Source organism: Pecten maximus, chromosome 16 (assembly GCF_902652985.1).
Source record: "Pecten maximus chromosome 16, xPecMax1.1, whole genome shotgun sequence".
Classification (NCBI taxonomy): domain Eukaryota; kingdom Metazoa; phylum Mollusca; class Bivalvia; order Pectinida; family Pectinidae; genus Pecten; species Pecten maximus.
In genome coordinates this window covers 14,586,939-14,609,814 of record NC_047030.1, presented here as the reverse complement: position 1 = coordinate 14,609,814, position 22,876 = coordinate 14,586,939, and the positions used below count along the sequence as shown (strand labels likewise).

General features: G+C 39.6%; 2 protein-coding genes across 9 annotated transcripts in view; one reads left to right on the top strand and one right to left on the bottom strand.

Annotated features, from left to right (window-relative positions):
* The window catches only part of LOC117314841, a 97,731-nt gene that overhangs the window by 65,820 nt on the left and 9,035 nt on the right, over positions 1 to 22,876 (top strand). For 5 of the 8 annotated variants that reach the window (XM_033868951.1, XM_033868949.1, XM_033868952.1 and 2 more), the window contains 4 exons: positions 5,890 to 6,597; positions 8,577 to 8,745; positions 13,341 to 13,478; positions 22,347 to 22,476. In XM_033868951.1, coding sequence (XP_033724842.1) covers positions 5,973 to 6,597; positions 8,577 to 8,745; positions 13,341 to 13,478; positions 22,347 to 22,476 — 1,062 coding nt within the window. In that variant the 5' untranslated portion in view covers positions 5,890 to 5,972. Of the gene's footprint in view, positions 1 to 2,110; positions 2,463 to 5,889; positions 6,598 to 8,576; positions 8,746 to 13,340; positions 13,479 to 22,346; positions 22,477 to 22,876 lie in introns of those variants that run through there. The other 3 variants (XM_033868954.1, XM_033868957.1, XM_033868956.1) reach the window with 3 other exon arrangements.
* LOC117344656 (uncharacterized protein PB18E9.04c-like) lies at positions 264 to 1,487 on the bottom strand. The gene has a single exon (XM_033907483.1). It carries the CDS (start codon positions 1,485 to 1,487, stop codon positions 264 to 266), a length of 1,224 nt encoding a protein of 407 aa, XP_033763374.1.

Below are 22,876 nucleotides of genomic sequence, written 5' to 3'. Positions count from 1 at the left end.
GAAAAGAGGTTCTGGTTTGCTAACTTTGGAAAATATAAGTATTTTGTAAAGTTAAGAAATCAATTTTGTCAATCTATTATCAGCATGAAAAACATCTTGCTCACAACTTGTATCTTGAAAGAAGATAAAATTGTTGTTAAGCTTGGCAATCAGCATTCATAAGTATTGTCAGTATCATAATTATCAATCTTGTCAACAACCTCAGATATGCCATCTCTTCTTTTGTCACTGCATTTGTAGAACATGTAATTGAAAATTGATTGTCAAGTTAGATAGAATTTCATATTTTGCCTGTATCTTTGCCTGGTCCAGACTGGTGAAGGTATATTTCTGTAGAGACGGTCTGTTGTTGGTCCAGACTGGTGGAGGTATATTGGTGTGGAGATGGTCTGTTGTTGGTCAAGGCTGGTGGAGGTATATTGGTGTGGAGACGGTCTGTTGTTGGTCCAGACTGGTGGAGGTATATTAGTGTAGAGATGGTCTGTTGTTGGTCCAGACTGGTGGAGGTATATTAGTGTGGAGATAGTCTGTTGTTGGTCCAGACTGGTGGAGGTATATTGATGTGGAGACGCTCTGTTGTTGGTCCAGGCTGGTGGAGGTATATTGGTGTGGAGACGGTCTGTTGTTGGTCCAGACTGGTGGAGGTATATTGATGTGGAGACGGTCTGTTGTTGGTCCAGGCTGGTGGAGGTATATTGGTGTGGAGACGGTCTGTTGTTGGTCCAGGCCGGTGGAGGTATATTGGTGTGGAGACGGTCTGTTGTTGGTCCAGACTGGTGGAGGTATTTTGGTGTGGAGACGGTCTGTTGTTGGTCCAGGCTGATGGAGGTATATTGGTGTGGAGACGGTCTGTTGTTGGTCCAGGCCGGTGGAGGTATATTGGTGTAGAGACGGTCTGTTGTTGGTCCAGACTTGTGGAGGTATATTGGTGTAGAGATGATCTGTTGTTGGTCCAGACTGGTGGAGGTATATTGGTGTAGAGACGGTCTATTGTTGGTCCAGACTGGTGGAGGTATATTGGTGTAGAGACAGTCTGTTGTTGGTCCAGACTGGTGGAGGTATATTGGTGTAGAGACGATCTGTTGTTGGTCCAGACTGGTGGAGGTATATTGGTGTAGAGATGATCTGTTGTTGGGTAGAGACAGTCTGTTGTTGGTCCAGACTGGTGGAGGTATATTGGTGTAGAGACAGTCTGTTGTTGGTCCAGACTGGTGGAGGTATATTGGTGTAGAGACGGTCTGTTGTTGGTCCAGACTGGTGGAGGTATATTGGTGTAGAGATGATCTGTTGTTGGTCCAGACTGGTGGAGGTATATTGGTGTAGAGACGGTCTGTTGTTGGTCCAGACTGGTGGAGGTATATTGGTGTGGAGACAGTCTGTTGTTGGTCCAGACTGGTGGAGGTATATTGGTGTGGAGACGGTCTGTTGTTGGTCCAGACTGGTGGAGGTATATTGGTGTGGAGATGGTCTGTTGTTGGTCCAGACATTGGTCCAGACAGGCAAAAATGTTCACAGGTCTAGTCTTCCTGAAAATGTCTCAATCTGATGCTGATAATTTTGATAGAAATATTTCAGTGAAAAAAAAATTAATATATTAAAATTAATGTCAATGATAATGATTCCAGTTTGACAGATGTTGTTGACATTAAGAAGATGTTGATGGAATTTAAAAGTCTCTTATGAGAGATAAAATTATGTAATGTTTACAGTCTGTAACCAACAAGGTGTATACTTTGGCACTCAGGTGAGAAACCTAATAATGGGGTATATATAGAGAGAGTGTGTGTGATAGAGTGTGACCTGGAGAGATATGAACACAATCAATGTTTGATATATGTTAGATGAATATCAAACAGCCTAGTCGACTCTGAAAAGCTGTTAATCGTTCTTGTCACTCGGCTGCGCTCTGGTGCACTCGTATAGATTGGCACCCACCCGCTTCATGAGGCTTATTCGTCCATTATGCCCATACACAAAGCTCATTGGTTTAAACCCAAAGGCCATTTCATACAAACAATTTAGTCAAATAATAGATTGTACATGCTATATTAGCCTTCACTCAACCATAACGTGGGCTGGGGTAGACAGGAAATAGCTCCATTTGGAAAGAAAGCTTTAGTGATTAACATGGTACATAAACTCTCTGGAGCGGAGGATTTGTTAACAGTATTTTGAGTGTAATGCTTGGAGTTAAACTAGGTTTGATGTGATACCTTGGGAAACTGACCACTACTCAGGGCTGCTGATGGTCAAGCTGGACCAGGAACATGTGGTCACCAGGAAGATACGCCCTAGTGGCCACCAGTGACGGCTAAGTGAGGCCTGACATTTAGTGTATTACTGTCTGTAGGATTGGTTTACTGAGGCCATACAACTGACTTTTAACTTGCTATTTTTATAATAGATGACAACATGGTACACTTTTTACTTGTGCACTGATCGGCCTACTTCAGTGTAACATGGTATGTACTATATGTAGTGTCAGTTAATGGGTATATGTAATAGGATACCTGTGTATGACATACAAGTTATATATACACAGGTCTGTGACATGTATTTAGTAGTATGTTACCTGTCTATAAGGTCGGGGGGGGGGGGGGGGGGGGGGGAGTGACATACAAGTGTGTGATATGTTAAAGATTAACCCTGTCTATAAGTTTGGGGGGGGGGGGGGGGGGGAGTGACACACAAGCTTGCAGTATATAGCTTACCTGTCTAAGGTCACGGGGCGGGGGAGTTGCATACAAGATTGTGGTATGTTGTTTACCTGTCTATAAGTCTGGGGGAAAGGGACATACAAGTGTGTGGTATGGAATGGGTATGTGGTTAATACCTGTCTATAAGGTCAGGGGTGGGGGTTTAAGTGACAAACAAGTGTGTGGTATATAGTTTTCCTGTCTATAAGGTCTGGAGGGAAGTGACATACAAGTTTGTGATGTGGGTTGGGTATGAGGTATACCTGTCTACAAGGTCTAGGGGGTAGGGGTTACATACAACTTTGTTGTATGTAGTTTACCTGACTATAAGGTCAGGGAGGTGTGTGTGTGGGGGGGGGGGGGGGGGGGGGGGGGGTCATACAAAGTTTATGGTATGTAGTTTTACCTGACTATAAGGTCAGGGAGGTGGGGGGGGGGGGGGGGTCATACAAGTTTATGGTATGTAGTTTACCTGACTATAAGGTCTGGGAGGTGTGTGTGTGTGTGTGTGGGGGGGGGTCATACAAGTTTATGGTATGTAGTTTACCTGACTATAAGGTCAGGGAGGTGGGGGGGGGGGGGGGGGGGTCATACCAGTTTATGGTATGTAGTTACCTGACTATAAGGTCTGGGAGGTGTGTGTGTGTGGGGGGGGGGGGGGGGGGGGGGGGGGGGGTCATACAAGTTTATGGTATGTAGTTTACCTGACTATAAGGTCGGGGGGGGGGGTCATACAAGTTTATGGTATGTAGTTTACCTGACTATAAGGTCTGGGGGGGGGGGGGGGGGGGGGGGGGGGGGGGGGGTCATACAAGTTTATGGTATGCTGGTTAGGTAGAGTTACCAGCTTTCTCTAATGGACAAAGACAAATCTACTATACTGTTACCAGTACAATTATAGACATGACCTCCTTCAACATAGCTGTAATATATTATTTACATCTGACGGATTGGATTGTTTAAGGCCCTATCAACAGTTTGGTGGTTTAAGGAAAGTTACAGGTACATCTGACAATTGACACACTTGTCATTATAGAGCACAATCTACTTCCTGCAGTGAACCATACCTCAATGATCAGAAATTTGATGACAACAAATATGAATAGGAGATTGTGACTTTGAGTTGGTTTCCAAGAAAATTGAGATATAATGTGTTGTGTATTGTTGTGTACAACAAGCTATCTTGATATGAACCATGGACAGATTTATTTCATGTGTTGACAATAAGTATGGGGTATATTTATGTGGGCCCCCTCTCATGTTGCATTTATTCACTAAATTTGTACTATTTTGTTGAAGATACAGCTTATAGCTGTAAATTAAAGCGATTTAGTTCAAAATCTATGAGAATAAATGTATTGGACAGGAAATTAAAAATTTCCTCCAAAATATCATCATAAGAATCATACACAATGATACGCATGTATTTGTTGTAAACTAAAAATTTAAGAACATATATCATGAAATCATGTTGATATGGGATCATTCTCCTTTTAATGCTTTTCCTCCCACACTGTGTAACATGAGGACATCATATAGAGCAAACATTCTGGTAATAATGATGAAACAGACACTTTGTTACCAAAAATCTATGAATTGAATGCTCTTCCTTAACCCTTTCAACCCTAAGAAACTTTAGTGGACTCTGCCATTCTTTCATAAGTTGAAGTCCAATATGGTCAGTAGGGGTGAAAGGGTTAAAGCTGACAGTGCAAGTTTAAAAGCATCCAATTGAGATAAAAAAAAAAAAAAAGTACATGTACAGATTTCCAAAAATCGTTTCCGAGACATCCCACAGTTATGGTTGTGTCGTATCTGAGGACGGGCAGACATTTTTCTTTTTTGTTATGCGTGGATACGAACCGCTATAAAAGCGCGTGCGTTCATTGAGACAAGTATCAGTCTATCATACATGCACAAAACGACACATCTCTCCATTAAATATAGTATATATAATATACGTTCTCAATACACACGCAGTGGGATATGCAGCAAGAATAACTTTACAACTGTTACAGTATTATATCCATAGTTTCTATCAAAATATTTTCGTGTCTTCGTATCATTTGTGCACGTGTCATAACGCAATTAAAGCGTGAAGTGTAGACAATATGAATACATCCGAGAAGTTCCGAGTGCTAGTGTAGACGCGAGTGAAAATCGGAACTCCTCGGACTGTTTTCTTGTTATCAAAATGGCTGCACCCACAAAAAACACGTGAGAAAATGAATAGAGTATTTGGGATTAATTCATTATGCATTTTTTAGCATTTATTTCGAGACTTTATTTTGAACAAGATTCGAAAGATAATTCAGAGACACTGACCATCTTTCAGACTTTCTGCTCAGGTTACAGGTAAGTGCTTCTTCTGTTTGGTGTCGTTCCCGAATACAGTTGTAGGTCACGTGGTGTACAGATATAGTGTATAGTGGTGTACAGATATAGTGTATACGTAGTACAGTAGGTGATACAGGTGTGTCACCGTGAACACCTGAGGTTAGAGTGAATGCAAGTGTGACGAAGCACCTTCTTTTTATAGCAGCAGCAGCTTGGTTGTATCCAAGCATAACAAAAAAGAAAAATGTCTGCCCGTCCTTAGATACGACACTACCATAACTACCATAACTTGGGAATTGGGGAACGTCTCGGAAACGATTTTTGGAAATGTGTAATCTCAATTTGATGCTTTTTAACTTGCACTGTCAGCTTTAATGTTCATGTTGTAATAATGCGTACTGTTCACATGTATGTAACTACTTAAATTGGTGACAAGACATACCTGTGTCTTCTCCAGTAGGCTTCAGTGAGGTATTATTATTAAGAGGACAAACACAAACATTGCTGCCTCGAAAAAACACACTCACAGCCTCCCAAAACACACACACATACACTACATTCATGCATCTCTGTCCTTAAATGACTGAAGCTGCTGAAAGCATGTTAAATAACCACACTAACAAACAAATCTAATGTATGGTGACGGAAAAATGAAACATTGGCTACATACAAATATTACTTGCTTAATTGAATATGCATATGTAACTGATTTGTATTCATGCTACCATGAACACATCGAAAAGAAGATTGATTCCCCAGAATATGGCTTGGTGAAATAAGAAATATTTCTTACATTTTAGTTACTTCAAGGGTCTTAATTAAAGAATGAGGTTGTAAGTATTTCATTATTTTGCAGATTACAGTAACTGGAGTGTGAATGTGGGCAGTGTCTAACCAGTAGTAGTCCAGGCTTCATCGTGGCTGTCTCATGTATCCAAAATGACCGCACAGGTCCTAACTGTCCAGGTCAAGAAGGAAATAATGGACAGTGGTGCTGACAAGACAGACCAGTCAAAGTCCACCACTGCCCTCGACATAGCGTCGAAGACCTCTGGCGACGGTAGCCGTGGTAACGCCATTGAAGTTGCAATAAATGGTGAGGGTGACCAGAAGAATGAAACTAAGGCTACGGATGGGGATAAAGTTGTGGTTCCCACAGTTACAATGGTGCAGGGTAGCCAGGTGACGGATGTAAATGCAGAGCAGTTACAGCGATTAATTCAACAACAGTACCTAGTGAATCTGATTCAGTTCCAACAGTCCATGTTTCAGGGCCAAGCAGCCCTACAGCAGCATCACCAGAGTCTCCTTACTGCCCTCGATGGCAAGGGCAAAGAAGGGGAGACAACTGTGGAAGCACCTGCTGCTCACCAGCAGGTGTCGCCTGGCATCACCATGGTAAAAGACGGACAAAAGCGAACTGTGGAAGGACTGAGTGCAGAAATTGGGTCGGATGTGGATGCCATGGAGTTTGATGACAGTATGTTTATAGAGGAAGAGTTGGATGAGAATGGGAAGCCTAAGAAGGTGGACGGACGGATAAGACACACAGGTCTGTCTATAGGTACAGTCTGCTTTTGTTATCTGCCCCAAGCTTTACAGGTATTAGCCTCAAGCTTCACACAGTTATCTGCCCTTGGATTGTTACAAGTCTGTCTATAAGTAAAGACTGCTTCGGTTGTATGCCAGTAGCTTTACACATTTATCTGCCCCAAGCTTTACAGGATATCTGCCCTTGGCTTTACACAGTTACAACCCTTGGTTTTGCCAACAGAGGTCTGTCTATAGGTACAGTCTGTCTGGTTGTCTGCCTCTAGGTTTACACAGTTATCTGCCCTTGCTTGTACAGCTACAAGCTTGTCTATATGTACAGAGAGCTGTACAGGTCTGTTTATCTGTGCAGTAAATTTTGCTATTTGCCCTTTAATTGACAGAGGATCGTCCCAGGTTACAGTAATATTATCTGCTGCTAGCTTCACAGTTATCTGCCCTTTGTTTTCTGACATTTCAGAATTCTGCAGTATATATTTATCTTTGTTACATAACACAACATTTATGTTTATCAAATCAATATTTTTTCTTGAATTTAGATTTATCTCCCTTATTGTTGAGTAATTTTTGTGCTCATAGAATTCCCCGCAGAATTGATGCAAGTGTCTATGTAAGAGCTAATGAGCTCATCTTTGACTTGCCTGTTATCAGTATTGATATGCAATATCTGCTCAAGAATTATGCCAGAAATGCATATGTTATTGACTAGTTTTTCAATGGTACATAGACAAATATTCGGAGTGTCACAGTTTCTGAATACAAATTATGGTTTGCATGATGAATGTCTGTGTGTTGTATGTATTAATATAAGGTTTAGTATGACAAGACAGGGCAGGTATCAGCCATATTTTAATTCATTAGTGCCAGACAGCTACCCGACTGGCCTAAAGCTAAAAGACCTGTCTGGTTTGGCACGCATGAATTATTGAACGCAGGATGATATTTAGGATTGCCATTTTGTAATGAGAAAAAGATAGAAGTAAATGAAATCAGAGAATTTCCCCTGACATGAAGGACAGGTGCTTCTCATTTGTAAGCTCTGCTAGATTAGTTCTTTATTGACAGATCAGAATTCATCATCAGTTGTAAAACTTGTTTTTATCACTGAATATTAGGTATGGTGCTAAGCAGATCTCGATGTCCTCAAATTACAGGATATTGAAATGTCTGTTTATATGGTTTCTCTGACCCTGTAAACAGCAGACTTATTTTGCAGAATGCATGTTGTAGCTGGTGGCTACATCTCCGAACAACATAGGGAATGCATGTTATGTAAAATGATATTAAAAGAATATGCTCAGATCCGTGTGGCACCTGTTTTTCAGTATCTTTATCAGCATTATCCCCACCACTGCTGTCAACATATTCAGTATACTATAGCAGGAGTTTTTGATTAATGAAATATCAATTTATGTATACTTGCGTAGATTGCTAGATTTGAATCTTAAACTGTTAGCAGAGCGTTTTCCTATAAACAGACCCTAAAATTTAAATATTGACCTAGAATACTTTGTTAGTTTGTGTAACCTCTTCCTTAAAATTGATCTAAAAATATACCCGACTTATTGGCAGACAATGTGAGTAGTTGACCAGGAATTTTATCTTCATATTTTTATCTGAAGTTAAATTTCCAAGAGTTGTAGGGAGATGTTAAACCTTTTTCTTGATTAGTTACCCCCTTCAAGAGCAGACAGTATGTACCTATAGCAGACTTTGACTGATTTAAGTAAAAAAAGGTTGATATCCAGATAATTGACATTTTACCTGAAGATTGACAACTAGACAATTGACATTTTACCTGAAAGTTGACAACCAGACAATTGGCCTTTTACCTGAAGATTGACAACCAGACAATTGGCCTTTTACGTGAAGATTGACAACAAGACATTTGACAGATTTGTGCTTTCAAAGTGATGTCTGTAAACTGTTAAAAATATTTTCATTCTGAACCTCTTTGTCATACACTTCCCCCTACTTTCCTTTACTTTTCAGTTGGTGGTCGCAACATTAACCAATATGGGCGAGAGTTCACCAATGGACGTCCTTTGCCGGATCACCTGAGAGTACAGATTCTGCAGCTGGCTCTTCAGGGCATTAGACCCTGTGAGATAAGTCGCCAACTGCAAGTGTCACATGGCTGTGTTAGCAAGATCTTAAACAGGTAAGCTTCCTCCTACAAACTAGTGGTGAGGCCGGTAGGTAAGCTTCCTCCTACAAACTAGTGATGAGGCCAGTAGGTAAACTTCCTCCTACAAACTAGTGTTGAGGCCGGTAGGTAAGCTTTCTCCTACAAACTAGTGGTGAGGACGGTAGGTAAGCTTCCTCCTACAAACTAGTGGTGAGGCCGGTAGGTAAGCTTCCTCCTACAAACTAGTGATAAGGCCGGTAGGTAAGCTTCCTCCTACAAACTAGTGGTGAGGCCGGTAGGTAATCTTTCTCCTACAAACTAGTGATAAGGCCGGTAGGTAATCTTTCTCCTACAAACTAGTGTTGAGGCCGGTAGGTAAGCTTCCTCCTACAAACTAGAGGTGAGGCCGGTAGGTAATCTTTCTCCTACAAACTAGTGTTGAGGTCGGTAGGTAAGCTTCCTCCTACAAACTAGTGATAAGGCCGGTAGGTAAGCTTCCTCATACAAACTAGTGGTGAGGCCGGTAGGTAATCTTTCTCCTACAAACTAGTGATAAGGCCGGTAGGTAAGCTTCCTCCTACAAACTAGTGGTGAGGCCGGTAGGTAAACTTCCTCCTACAAACTAGTGGTGAGGCCAGTAGGTAAGCTTCCTCCTACAAACTAGTGATAAGGCCGGTAGGTAAGCTTCCTCCTACAAACTAGTGGTGAGGCCGGTAGGTAAACTTCCTCCTACAAACTAGTGGTGAGGCCGGTAGGTTAACTTCCTCCTACAAACTAGTGGTGAGGCCGGTAGGTAAGCTTCCTCCTACAAACTAGTGGTGAGGCCGGTAGGTAAACTTCCTCCTACAAACTAGTGTTGAGGCCGGTAGGTAAGCTTCCTCCTACAAACTATTGGTGAGGTCGGTAGATAAGCTTCCTCCTACAAACTAGTGGTGAGGCTGGTAGGTAAACTTCCTCCTACAAACTAGTGGTGAGGCCGGTAGGTTAACTTCCTCCTACAAACTAGTGGTGAGGCCGGTAGGTAAGCTTCCTCCTACAAACTAGTGGTGAGGCCGGTAGGTAAACTTCCTCCTACAAACTAGTGTTGAGGCCGGTAGGTAAGCTTCCTCCTACAAACTATTGGTGAGGTCGGTAGATAAGCTTCCTCCTACAAACTAGTGGTGAGGCTGGTAGGTAAACTTCCTCCTACAAACTAGTGGTGAGGCCGGTAGGTTAACTTCCTCCTACAAACTAGTGGTGAGGCCGGTAGGTTAACTCCCTCCTACAAACTATTGGTGAGGTCGGTAGGTAAGCTTCCTCCTACAAACTAGTGGTGAGACCAGTAGGTAAGCTTCCTCCTACAAACTAGTGGTGAGACCAGTAGGTAAGCTTCCTCCTACAAACTATTGGTGAGGTCGGTAGGTAAGCTTCCTCCTACAAACTAGTGGTGAGACCAGTAGGTTAACTTCCTCCTACAAACTAGTGGTGAGGCTGGTAGGTAAGCTTCCTCCTACAAACTAGTGGTGAGACCAGTAGGTAAGCTTCCTCCTACAAACTAGTGATAAGAATGGGGAATTTGACATGTAACTTAATGATACAAATTAGTGATGAAGACAGGGAAAACTAATGATGAGGGGAGGGGGGGGGGGGGGGGGGGGCATTGCTTTTGGCTGTTAGCGAGATCCCCAACAAGTAAACATCTTCATATCAAGTGGTAATGATGAGTGTGTGGAATTATATCAAGACAGTAATTAGTAAGTTAAGTATTAGCAGTCTTAAATGAGCAAACTCATAAATTAAGGACAAGGGGATACACTTCATCATTCTTGAGAAGTGAGTTGGTAAATAGAAGGTTAACATTATAGTATAGTATCTGTCAAATAATAATGACAGCTATTTTGCCATTTTACTGAAGGTAAACAAAATTTCTAGATCATGTGATACTTAGTCAGGTAAACCAAACCATTTCATAACTAAAGTTCTAGATTATGTGATACTTAGTCAGGTAAACTAAACTATTCCATAACTTAAATTCTAGATCATGTGATACTTAGTCAGGTAATTACTAAACCATTTCATAACTAAAGTTCTAGATCATGTGATACTTAGTCAGGTAATTACTAAAACATTTCATAGCTTAAGTTCTAGATTATGTAATTCTTAAGTGAGGTTAAGTGAATAATTCTGTGACAAAAGTTATAGACAGTGAAGTAAAATAAGCTGTTCTATGACAAAAGGTATAGAGAGTGTTTGGTAAAATAAACTGTTCTATGACAAAAGTTAAAGACAGTGTGAAGTAAAATAAACTGTTCTATGACAAAAGTTATAGACAGTGTGAAGTAAAATAAACTGTTCTATGAGAAAAGTTATAGACAGTGTTTGGTAAAATAAACTGTTCTATGAGAAAAGTTATAGACAGTGTTTGGTAAAATAAACTGTTCTATGACAAAAGTTATAGACAGTGTTTGGTAAAATAAACTGTTCTATGACAAGAGTTATAGACAGTGTTTGGTAAAATAAACTGTTCTATGACAAAAGTTGGTGGTGTTCTACAACCCTTTGGAATCTTTGTGAAGTAAATAAGTGTTATGCTATGATAGCTATCATGGTAAATTGAGCTGTTCTATATTATGACACGTGATCTGTACCATATAGTATTTAGTGAGTTTAGCTTTTAGTTTTATGACACCAGTGTGCTATACTGTATATCAGCTTACGTACAATGCCATAACAGTGTCTACATTTGTAATACATGCAGATCTTTTGTTCTATTCGATTAGTCTGGCGAAACTGAAGCATGAAATTTTATCATGAAAAGGCACCAGGATATAAAATATGTAAAACACATTGTCTGTTGTGTGCCACTGTACCATAAACAGTCGAGGGCACCAAATACCTGACTTTCAGGTTCATGCATGCACTCCGATATTAACGGGTATGTTACGCCTCAGTGAATTTGGTCGTTAGTCTTTGTCAAATCTTCAAATACAGGAGCGTTAACAATTGTCATGATTCAAGAAGAGAAAATAAAGGTAACTTTTCTCCTGCAAATGTGGTTTACACAGGAGCCTTGTCCCTTTTCGTGTCAACCATGGCCCCTAGTTTCGGGTCACCGCACATCAATAGCTTGACATGAAACCGGTTGATAGGATTCTGGGTAACAAAACCTACTCGTCACGGGGCCCCTCAGTGTTAGGCTCTTTACATGGGGTGAAAATGAGTCTACTTGACAATTACCTGTCTTCCTCTGGAAAAAAAAACAGGGTATCCTTGTTAGATCTTTGTCCAACGTTTAATTATGTATGTATGTATACATGTTGTTGGAATGTTGAAATTTTGTATGGCCTAGTACAATATAGTTCAGTCTGTGTCTATTTCTATGTTCCAATACAAATATGTTATCCTGTGGCTCCTATAGTTAAATATTAGTGACATGTTTGTACCTTCAGCAAGTAATTCTTATACTTTATGGCCCAAGTTTTATAAAAGGATTTTGGTTAGATAAATAATGTCAGACTTTTTCTCTTCAATTCCACACCTACCGAACCTGATAAGACAGTAAAATAATAAAGTAAAATATTAAATAAAATTAGACTTAAAATGACTCCATTTTACAAAATGGAAGTTAAATACCATACTGTTGATTGATTGGCTAAATTGATTTATTGAATTTTTGCAAAAAGGAAGTTCTCATCAAGTGTTAAAGCAACCAAATCTTGTATATAGCTTATTAGGGTATACAACTTAACATCAAGCAGAATTTGTTTGTTCGCTGGGTTCATCGCCCCATGTACAGTTAGGGTCATTTTGCGGTGTAGTCTCCTTGTTGTAGTCAGTGACTACCTCACTGAACAACATACAGGAGGCATGTCGCCTCCCATTCAGGGCAAAGCTTTGCTCGAGGACACAACAACGGCACAGACCAGCATGTTTCTCAGCTTCCTGAGAAACACAAACCGACACGGGTAGGGAATGTTGAACAACTTACCTCAGATCTTCACCTGAGGTTACATGGCCGGCGCTCTAACCGACAGCTATTATGGCACTATTGAGCCAAAGGCTTGTATGTGTATTGATCTTAGGAAAAGATAAAAATGTGTTACATTGATTAAAACTGATGCAGTTTGACCTCTGACATTTGGTGACCTCTTTGACATTTGTCATACCTTCATTATTATTAAGATGAGCAAACAGAAATTGCACAATTTTGATTTTTAAATCGGTGAACATTAGCTTTATAGAAAATCTTGTTCTGTAGAATGGTTTTCAGTGAAACTTGATCCAAATATTCAGAACCTTGTCTTGTCCAAGTGTTATTTCCTAGGTAATCTACATGAAGGCTGTCATGGCCATCTTGAGATCTGTTTTGGACAGAAAGTTCCAGTGCAGCTTTGGGGATGTTCAGTTAATAAATCTCATCAAATATTCTTTTTCCAGATCATGCCCAATTCAAAGCTCAGCTTATTTAGGTTGTACGTAAAGAATTCACTCTTTAACTTGATGTTATGATTGTGTTTATATCTGGCACAGTTCACTTGTGTTACAGTTTATTTGTACAGTAATAATCAATTTTAAATATTTGCATGCAGAAATAGGTTACTTGAATATTTACACAAGGAAAAATAACGCCAATGTTTTGTATATTACAGATATAGGAAGACCGGCAGTATCAACCCTGGTCAGATTGGAGGAAGTAAACCAAAGGTCACGACCCCTGGGGTGGTCAGCAGGGTCCGGCAGTACAAGATAGAAAACCCACAGATGTTTGCCTGGGAAATACGGCAAAAGTATGTTGGAACTTCTTTACAATACTTTTGAGTTTTAGTTTGAAGTTTGGTGTGCAGTTCAATTCCTACTCTGGGTGGCTTGTGTTCCCTATGGTGTGTGGTTCGATTCCTACTCTGAGTGGCTTTTGTTTACTATGGTGTGTGGTTCGATTCCTACTCTGAGTGGCTTTTGTTTACTATGGTGTGCGGTTCGATTCCTACTCTGAGTGGCTTGTGTTTACTATGGTGTGCGGTTCGATTCCTACTCTGGGTGGCTTTTGTTTACTATGGTGTGTGGTTCGATTCCTACTCTGAGTGGCTTGTGTTTACTATGGTGTGTGGTTCGATTCCTACTCTGGGTGGCTTGTGTTTACTATGGTGTGCGGTTCGATTCCTACTCTGGGTGGCTTGTGTTTACTATGGTGTGCGGTTCGATTCCTACTCTGAGTGGCTTGTGTTTACTATGGTGTGTGGTTCGATTCCTACTCTGGGTGGCCTGTGTTTCCTAGGAAGCTCAGGTAACAGACCAACCGTTGAAGCATAGGTTCTGTGCTTTGACAAAACCTATTCCCCCTAACTGGATTGTTTGTGATTAGTCTTCTGTTATGTTCAGAGAGGTAATCACTTGCTATTGCAAGGAAGCTCTACCTCAAATAGCCCTGGATGTTCATCAGGGTGAAAAACTTAGCAAGTTCACCCAAGGGTTTTTATGTTCATTATTGTTCTGTGTGATAGATATAACAAACCTTTCCCTCTAACTGGACCAGGGCTATTTGAGGTAGAGCTTCTTTGCAATAGCAAGTGATTACCTCTCTGAACATAACAGAAGACTAATCACAAACAATCCAGTTAGAGGGAAAGGGTTGTTATGTTCATTATTGTTCTGTGTGATAGATATAACAACACCCCACCTACTATAACTCTTTAGGCAAAATATATCAAAGAGGTGTGTCAAAGTTTATTTTCAAATGTCAAGTTAACCTTGTTAAAATTTCAAAATCATCTCAAAGAGATATGGAAGCATTTATAAATGTTTAGCTTTGACTGGATTGCAGTTCAATATCACAATGCAAAAAAAAAGTCAGATTCTGCACTTGGATCAAATACTCCATTCCTCATATTTCGTGGGTTGGAGGTAGAGGACTGAATTGCTTGCAATACTTAAATGCATATGGGATCTACAGTATTTTCATGCAAAACATCATCTGTTTTAACTGATATAACTATATTGTGACCTATTGCAATCACCTTTTATCCGGCATGGTCCGTTGTAAGCAATTTACATTTTCGACTGGAATGACCTTGACCTGCTTTCAAGTTCACAGGGGTCAAACGTCTTAAAATCTTTGAAACAACTTCTTTTCAATAACCAAGAGGCCCCGAGTCATGATATTGGGTCAGTAGCATGCTTGGATGAAGGGCTACTGAGTTTGTTCAAATGAATGACCTTGACCTTCTTTCAAGGTCACATGACTGAGATGTGTTTAATGTTGGCTTAAAAGCAAAGCTTCATCTATCAGTACATCAGAACTCAGGTGATAGTTAAGGCCCCTGGGTGTCTTGTTTCTGTAAAATGTTGAAATTCAAAATATAGATTCTTATCGTACAGTGAATTTCGATGGAATTATCGTGGATAGGTATGTTACAAACTTATGAGTCTGTGATTTTAGTCTATAGTCTGTTGTCACAAAAAGTTCCTCTTTTCAAAGTTGGTTCATCACAATGAATTTGAAGGTCAAAAATATGAAGGTTTACATCCCCTCTGACCCCGAGCTTGTGCTGAGGGGCGACAGTTGACCGCCTGTCTTGATCAGTTTGACTCTTGGTGACTTTGTGGCAATGCGCTGTGTCCCATCACCTGCCCTCGGCGATCTAATGTGCAGAGATATCAGATAGAAAAATAAAATAAAAAATCTAAAAAAAACTATGATAAAGTTTTTCATACAATTTCTGCATTTTATGTGGGATTACATTACATGTCAAAAATATATGATGTATGTAGTTGCTTAAACTATGGTTAAGCATAGATAAGAAAAGTTTTGTCCAAGAAAATGGATCAATTTGTGCGGTTTAGAAAGTGTGGTAAGATTTATGGGATCCTGTATACCAATGGGGATAAGTTGTGTACTTGTATAAAACCATAAAACCTATGATTGGCATCAATCAGCTACTGATACCAAAAACTTTGTCTCTCCTGAAAAATATTCTTCGTTACGCTTACTTGGGCACTAAATATTTTTATCGACTTTATTGAAGAAAAAAAAATCGTCTGTGTTTGGTAACGCTTATCTTAAGACGCTTTATACTATTATCAATTTTTATTGAAAAAATCTTCTTACGTTTTTTGCAATGCTTCTTGACCAGGTACTTAGTGTGAGGCACGGCTAGAGATTGAAGCTGATATCTCATATTTTGTTGACTTTGATAAAAAAAAATTCACCCATGTGTTTGTGGCAACAATATTTGGAAGCTGCCGGATGAAGGCTTATGTCTTGGTATCAGAATCATGTTACTCTGACCATTTTCCACCTTCTGTTGTGAAAGAAGATGAAATTAAAGTAGCACTTCATTTTCATGGAAACTACATTTTTTGTATCACTTAATTGATAGCCAGAAGTACTGATACAGTGTAGTGTGTGTATGTAATATATATTCTGTATCATATGTCTTTAAGAAACTTACTTTTGTATCATGAACAAAATCTAAAATTGATTCTGATTTGATGGAATAATAGTGCTAAACAAGACAAGTACTATATCACAGATCACATTTATAGGGGGTGGGGGAGCCTATTGGTATAGAAAACTGTCTGCCACACCCTATCAAAGTTCACATTTATAGGGGGTGGGGAGCCTATTGGTATAGAAAACTGTCTGCCACACCCTATCAAAGTTCACATTTATAGGGGGTGGGGGAGTCTATTGGTATAGAAAACTGTCTGCCACACCCTGTCACAGTTCACATTTATAGGGGGTGGGGAGCCTATTGGTATAGAAAACTGTCTGCCACACCCTATCAAAGTTCACATTTATAGGGGGTGGGGAGTCTATTGGTATAGAAAACTGTCTGCCACACCCTGTCACAGTTCACATTTATAGGGGGTGGGGAGCCTATTGGTATAGAAAACTGGCTGCCACACCCTATCACAGATCACATTTATAGGGGGTGGGGGAGTCTATGGTATAGAAAACTGTCTGCCACACCCTGTCACAGATCACATTTATAGGGGGTGGGGGAGTCTATTGGTATAGAAAACTCTGCCACACCCTATCACAGATCACATTTATAGGGGGTGGGGGAGTCTATTGGTATAGAAAACTGTCTGCCACACCCTATCACAGTTGACATTTATAGGGGGTGGGGAGCCTATTGGTATAGAAAACTGTCTGCCACACCCTGTCACAGATCACATTTATAGGAGGTTGGGAGCCTATTGGTATAGAAAACTGTCTGCCACACCCTATCACAGTTGACATTTATAGGGGGTGGGGGAGTCTATTGGTATAGAAAACTGTCTGCCACACCCTGTCACAGATCACATTTATAGGGGGTGGGGAGCCTATTGGTATAGAAAACTGTCTGCCACACCCTATCACAGATCACATTTATAGGGGGTGGGGAGCCTATTGGTATAGAAAGTAGTCTGCCACACCCTATCACAGTTCCTATTTATAGGGGGTGGGGAGCCTATTGTCATCCTTGTAAACATGTTTTGATCATATCCTACTGTGGAGGAAAGTTCTTCGTCCTTATTGGGTTAAGAGATAAATGTTAATAAGATTTTGTATGACATCAGTTATGAGAATACTTAAGATAAGTTGATGCTTTTAGATATTATCAGGGGTTCATGGTTACTGATAGTAAATTTTATATAAAACTGAGATGAGTTATCATTGGATAAGTGAATTTTTGAGAAACCAAGGTCAAGGTCACTGTTACCTCAAATAGACGAGTTATCATTAGGTCATCTGACCCGAAGGGTCAGGATGACCTATAGTCATCATGCTTCGTCCGTCGTCGTGCGCCGTGCGCCGTCTGCCGTCCGCCGTGCGTAAACTTTTCACATTTCAAACTTCTTCTCAAGTTCCATCAGTGGGATTTAGCTGAAACTTGCCAGAAATGATGCTGGGATGGTCCTGACCAAGTGTTGTTATTTTTCGGGTCAGTCTGAAATCCAAGATGGCCGCCACAGCCGCCATTTTGAAAACACATTTGAAACTTCTTCTCAAGTTCCACTGGTGAGATTGAGCTGAAACTTGCCTGAAATGATCCTGGGATGGTCTTGAGGAAGTGTTGTTATTTTTCAGGTCGGTCAGAAATCCAAGATGGCCGCCATGGCAACCATCTTGAAAAACACATTTTAAACTTTTTCTCCAGTTCCACTGGTGCCATTGAGCTGGAAATTGGTGAGGATGTTAAGGAAGGAGAGCCAACAAAGTGTTGTTATTTTTTGGCCCCGTAAAAACTTCGACATGGCAGTCATGGCGGCCATTTTGTAAAGTGATTGCGCAATCATGGTTCTTCTAAACAACACCTATTTAAAACTTCTTCTAAAATTCCAATAGTGGGATTGAGCTGAAACTTGCCTGAAATGATGCTGGGATGGTCCTGACCAAGTGTTGTTATTTTTCGGGTCAGTCTGAAATCCAAGATGGCCGCCACAGCCGTCATTTTGAAAACACATTTGAAATTTCTTCTCAAATTCCACTGGTGAGATTGAGCTGAAACTTGCCTGAAATGATCCTGGGATGGTCCTGAGGAAGTATTGTTATTTTTCAGGCCGGTCAGAATTCCAAGATGGCCGCCATGGCAACCATCTTGAAAAACACATTTTAAACTTCTTCTCCAGTTCCACTGGTGCCATTGAGCTGGAAAATTGGTGAGGATGTTAAGGAAGGAGAGCCAACAAAGTGTTGTCATTTTTTGGCCCCGTAAAAACTTCGACATGGTGGCCATTTTGTAAAATGATTGCGCAAACATGGTTCTTCTAAACAACACCTATTTAAAACTTCTTCTCATTTAATTCCACCAGTGGGATTCAGCTGTAACTTGCCTGAAATGATGCTGGGAGAGTCCTGAGGAAGTGTTGTTATTTTTCAGGTTGGCCAGAAATACAAGATGGCCGCCATGGCAACCATCTTGAAAAACACATTTTAAGCTTCTTTGTGATTGAGCTGGAAATTGGTGAGGAAGGAGAGCCAACAAAGTGTTATTTTTCGGCTTCGTAAAAACTTTGACATGGCAGCCACAGCGACCATTTTGTAACATGCGCAATCATGGTTTTCCTGAACAACACCTATTTAAAACTTATTCTCAAATCCCACCTGTGGGATTCAGCTCTAACTTACCAGAAATGATCCTGAGTCTTGATCAAGTGTTGTTGTTATTTTTCGGTTTGATCCAAATTCCAAGATGGCCATCATGGCCCACAGTGCCACTATACCTGCTACAGAGAAAGCATACTACAATAGTATAAGGGTCTTTAATTTAGAGTCAGATGACCGTTAAGGCCCTTGGGCCTCTTGTTTGAATAGTGAATTTTTTTTTGAGAAAGTAACCAAGGTCAAGAACAAGGTCACTGTTTTTTCACTGCATTGGTGATTTCATTCACTTAACACCTGATGAAAGGTGATTTTCTATAGAAAAATTTAATTGAAAATTTAAGGAAAGTTCCTTAACTAATAACGATTTTTTCCATAAATCAAGTCAATGTTTTCCTATGGAAAATTGTAAGTCAGGTATATCCTTAAGTGAAGGAATGTAAATAAAAGAGAGGCAAGGATGTTAAGCTCAAATATCATATTCTGAACAGCCAACTCAACATACAAATGGCTATTAAGTCCTGAAACTGGGGACCAAAAGCGGTAAAAGGGAGTAATATTAACAGATTAAACTGACAAAAACATTAAACAATAAACTTATTCTGACAGATCGTAGTTTACAAAATCGGTTTGATTTGATAAGTAAAAATCCTTATAATCTATCAACCCAAACAGGATTAACAGTTATTAATGGTCTGATTTATAAAGGGGCTCTTGTTTTATATGTTTACATTATTGTGATGTTTGTTAGTTTTCACAGTTGTACTGTGTTCTTGTGTAACATTTAAGGACTGGATTTAATGTCATTTAGTTTTAAGTCTGACATGTCAGTGTCTCGGCAGTGAGCACGGATGTCCACTGTGACATAGATAGTGACGGAGACACGTGGTTTTAACAGCTGAACTTCGTGGATTTATGGTTTTATAGCTGTAATACCGTCGCTATTCAATCCCAATTTTTATCGTAGTTCACGCATGGCTCGTGTATTGACGGCCTAATGGTAGCCTTATCAGACCTAAATGCAAAGCAGTCCTTGTGAAGGTTTTCTTGTAGATGAAATCATAATGCAGTATTGAATGTATTGATCCAGGGTAATTTGTGTTAGAGTCTTGCATTGTTAGAGAACAAGCAGGACATAGAAAAACTTGTGTAGCCGATTTTCAAAGAAGGGGAGCAACCATGCATGGCCACTCATTGAGTCTAAACACTGGTAACATTTATAGTCATATTTCATTGAAACTGTGCATGTAACACAACAGACCCAGAAGGAACGGAGACGAGCTCTGTCATCACCAAACAAGCGTTACTATGCCCCGGACCCTCACAGGGGAAATGCCGTTAAAAGCGTACTGTCATGCATATACGTCACTTGCCCAAGTCTAGGTACTTAGGGACACAGCGTACCATGCGCCTACAATGTTACAGTAAGCACTGACTGCTCGCCACATTTATAAGCGTCACAGTCAATTTGGGCCCTCTATGTGAACTAACACATTAGTATGCTTTACCCAATGTTAACACTATGTTATTTCAATGAATGTAGGAAGTTTTTTACTGTGTTTTTACGGTCCATGGGTTTTTCTTTTGTGTAGGAAACTCCAACATAATTGCTTAGCTTTCAAAAGCTTTCTGCACAATCAATTTAAACTGACTCGATAGCATCTCAATCCTATCATTGTCATTACCCAGGCCGCGATTTATCACCTGTGCTAGCGGACGAAATACACTGTGCATCAAGGCGTAACAGCTTAGTTGATGATACACCATTGCCCAAACACAATGTAATCCTTTTTCGCACCGTTTTACTCGTTTTTTAGCCAGAGTTACGATCGTATCTCTCTTTACAATGATTGCTTTTGGCATCACAACGATTACTTTGAGCCGTTGGATGTCATACCCTGCATTTGCCGGAATGGTTTCATGATACACTTCACTTCTTTGATAAAATCACGTTGCATCTCTTGGATTAGGTGATGTCGGAAAAAGATAAGATTCAATCCTGAGCTTGTGCTTTGTAATTTCTCATTCCTCACTACCTGACTGGAAATTGTACACTTCTAAAATTATATAAGACTGTATATATTGGAATGGTTTTTTTCTTTACGTATGTAGCTTTTATGAACTCAAATGTTTGTTGTAAAACTAAAAAGATTGGTGGGTATAGGTCGAGGGAATCTCCCAACCTTTCCACTACTATTATCAAGATTCAAGCCATCTTCCAATTTCAAAAAGTACTTTCCTTTCCATTTAAAGAAAATTTTCACCCTGTAATCCCTTTTTGTTGACAGTGGGATATACTTTTAATTCAATAAGTTGTTCCATTGTATTTAGGAGGGTACATAGGTCACACTAAAGGGACCATATCTTTAAAGTTTACTTAATGAAAAGGAAAGGTATATAGATTCATTTAAAAGGCAACTTAAAGGATAAGAACTTTCCATTTAATAAAATGTTATCTACATACTCACACAAGAATGTCCCCTGACGGAAGCGGTTGTCTGTGAGTGGAGTGTTCCTTCTGCTGCTTGCCTTTATTCCTTTATCAATTCCTGCTGTGGTGGTGGTGGTGCAGATTTTGATTATATCACCATTTTGTCTTTTTCAATGTTTTCCTCTACAGAATAATGTCTCTGCGCTCTAAAAGATCAACAAACGACTGCAGTAGTAAATTTTTACTTTATTATTACATTACTCTCTTGACAGTAGACTTCGCCAAGAATTTCACTTTACTTTGCTTTAACAGTTATGTCTTGAATTCCAAATTGTTTTTGTTTTTGTGTACTGTACATTTTTTTATCTTAAATCTATAATGTTAAATCTTGTGTCTGCAAAAGTAAAATTTACCAAAAAAAAGAAAAAAAAAACCCACCACACATCGTGATGGGCATAAAGATGATGTAAACAAACTCATATTCTACCGATCTGGCAGAAGGGGAACAACTCCAAACAAGGTCAACACTGATAAACCATTTTGCCAAAATAGCTTGATATTATTCTATCTGACATTTAATTGTTTCTGTCCTAAGTGCAAAGATGGCTATTTGCATAAAAAAATCATTTTGGCTGAACAGAACAAAAGATTCGTTTATTTGAATTAATAAAAACAGTAGAAGATTTAGATTTTTATTTAATTGGTGAGAATTTCATAAATGACCAAGTGGTTTGTCCTAATCCGTTGTCAGGCATGATTTCCCCTTGATAACGGGAATCAATAATGACATTATGAAATTAACAGAGTATAATATCGCCGACTGCTCGGCTGAGTGTGGATAGAGTGGCGAAGAACCAATACCACCACAATTTGAGATGGTTTGGAACACATTCTGCTGTAGTTCAGTAGTAATTGGAAAAACTCTGGCGCTTGACGAGAGTTTGTCAATTGCCGTCAGCTAGTCTTTAGTTCAGAATACATCACACTTTGTTTATGTTTCTGCATCATCAACTATGTACAAGATGGACATCTGTTACGTTCTCACAGGTAACCTGATAGTGTTGTCACCACTTTTACTATAAATCATCGTTTCCAGATATATTGTTTATCATTGTTGTGTTATTTTGTTTATTTCAGGTTGTTAAGTGATGGAATTTGCAATGAAAAAAACATCCCTTCAATAAGTTCAATCAACCGAATCATCCGTGACAAAGCTATTTTACAGCGCAGGTCACTAGATCTGGCCGGATTTCCAGACTCAGAAGATGTGAGTGAAATTATTGTTTACATATATAAAGACTTCTCTTGTATGTAACTGGAATAAAGTTCACTTTTGTAGGTTGATAGATATTTAAAATCAAGTACAGTAATAAACAAAAATTCTATTTATGTTGAGATGGTAATAAAAAACAACTTTAGCAATGGTTTTGCAGTGCCTATTGAAGATGTTAGATATTGTGTTCTACTATATGATAAAAATAAAGGATTTATATTGACTTTTTTATGTTAAATTCTATTGTACCTTGAATACAAATGCTGATTTATTCAGTGTCATTTTGACACTTTTCTTGTCTGGCCTCAGTTTCACTACTGTTCTTTTACTTAAGGAAATTCTTTATGGTTTCCATTGGGTTGTCTCTTAGTAACGAAAAAATCTTCTCTTTCCT

What these genes read in the sequence shown, in the direction of transcription:
- LOC117344656 (XM_033907483.1), bottom strand. Translation starts at nt 1,487, where the DNA reads ATGTCTGGACCAACAACAGACCATCTCCACACCAATATACCTCCACCA.